Source organism: Zingiber officinale, chromosome 7B (assembly GCF_018446385.1).
Source record: "Zingiber officinale cultivar Zhangliang chromosome 7B, Zo_v1.1, whole genome shotgun sequence".
Lineage (NCBI taxonomy): Eukaryota > Viridiplantae > Streptophyta > Magnoliopsida > Zingiberales > Zingiberaceae > Zingiber > Zingiber officinale.
Window position 1 is genome coordinate 13,952,056 of NC_055999.1, and position 1,928 is coordinate 13,953,983.

Below are 1,928 nucleotides of genomic sequence, written 5' to 3' on the forward strand. Positions count from 1 at the left end.
TAAAGCTACACACCTCTCCCTTCCTTTACCAACTATCCCCCAGTCCTCTTTTACTCACCGCACCTCTCTCTCCATGTCCGGAAAGATCAACGGAGATCAGTTCAGTGGCCGCTATGACTTCTCTTTCCACGAAGGTCTCTTGTACTCGTCGTCGTTGGCCTTTGGGCCAAGACCGATCGGGCGGGAAGACTATGAATTCTTAGATGAATCGACGTTGAGCATGAAGCATTTGTTGGTGGGTGGGGATGGGGGGTCGATGACTGTGGTGACGCCCAACTTCTCGGTGTCGTCGACGTCCACTGAGCTGGGAGGGGAGGAGGAATCCAGGCCATGCCAGAAGAAGAAGGGAAGGATGGTGAAGCACATGGAGGAAGAGGAGGAGGAGGAGAAGGAGAAGCATGTACAAGGGATCGAGTTAAAGAAAGTGTAGGTTTTGATCTTTAGCTAGTTAACACACTTTAATTTCATTACTTCAATTGTCTTTCACCCTTAGCGCTCTCTCTCTCTCTCTGCTCATGATGATGGTCAATTTTGTTAGGCAGAGCTCTAATTGCTTTAGTCTAGCTAGTTTTCTTGAGGAAGTTTGATTTGTCTCCATGTCGTTCTTTAATCTATTGGAGTGAAGACTTTTAATCTTTAGGGTTTCTGTCCTATTCGGCACAATGAATATATAATTAGGGTTCAGTTCTAAAATTTTCAATCCGATTCCAAGTTTAATTAACAATAAAAGAAGAGGATTCTTAATTTTCAGATCCCTTTTCTTATGCATCACTGAACTCTTTATTTATCATAAAATAACGTACGGCTCGATCTCTCGTACGCATTTAATAAAATCGTTAACTGTGGTGCAATTTTGATGTTCAATTTGTGCAGGAACAGGCAGGAAAGGAAGAAATTAGGAGAGAAAAAGGAGAGAGAACCCAGGTTTGCCTTCGTGACCAAGAGCGAGGTTGACAACCTTGAAGATGGCTACAGATGGAGAAAGTATGGGCAGAAGGCAGTCAAGAACAGCCCTTATCCAAGGTGAACAATTCAAGCCTAGGAACTTTGATTTTGTTAATCCTCACCGTTATTGATTTCTAGCTAGGACAATATTTAATCATCACGGAGCTTTGAATTAGATTGATCATCATCATCCATTGTGAAATTAATCTTCAACTGCAGAAGCTACTACCGTTGCACAGCTCAGAAGTGCAATGTGAAGAAGAGGGTCGAAAGATCTCACCAAGATCCAACCACTGTGATCACAACTTATGAAGGGAAGCACAATCACCACAGTCCGGCAAACCTAACGAGGAGCTCCCCGATGGCGGCGCTGACGCCGGCAAACTTTGGGATCCGTGATGATCACCTTATGCTGCAACAACTACTGTGCTCATCTGGAAATATGGATATCAACATGGACGCCGCCCATAACACTGTCCGTGGGGGATTCATTGCAAACCCTAGCATGTATTTCCCAAACCTGCCGCCTCATCATCTCCCTCAGCATCAAATGTCGGCCGATCACGGTCTGCTGCAAGACATTTTGCCTGGAATGGGCCACGGCAACCTAAATGAGTAGAACTATGTGTGCCTTAATTCTCCGTGCTTCTCTATTACCGGTGGTAATATCATCATGTTCTTGTAGCTGATGAATGTAGCATATCTTATATAATTAATTAACTTTAAGGTATTAAACTCTGATCAAATTTCTAACTCTCTCTCTCTCTATTATATACATGTGGATGATGCATTATGCCGTGTTGGCCTAGGGACGGATTGACGGGAGAGGCGAGCGAATCGTCTTTGTGCCACACATGGATGATGCATTCTGGAAAATGTATAAGATCATGGGATGAATAAAAAATTTTACTTGTAAAAACAAAACAAAACAAAACAAAACAGTAATCAAGTTGAACTCATTTTAATTTTGTTCTTGTTTAATA

At 42.8% G+C, this 1,928-nt stretch overlaps 1 protein-coding gene across 1 annotated transcript; it reads left to right on the forward strand.

Moving 5' to 3' along the window:
* Positions 1–1,686, forward strand: LOC122003580 (WRKY transcription factor 71-like). Its single transcript, XM_042558673.1, has 3 exons — positions 1–426; positions 874–1,023; positions 1,165–1,686. The coding sequence occupies exons 1-3, from the start codon at positions 74–76 to the stop codon at positions 1,562–1,564; spliced, it is 903 nt and encodes a 300-aa protein (XP_042414607.1). The 5' UTR covers positions 1–73; the 3' UTR covers positions 1,565–1,686.
* The last annotated feature ends 242 nt before the right edge of the window (positions 1,687–1,928 follow it).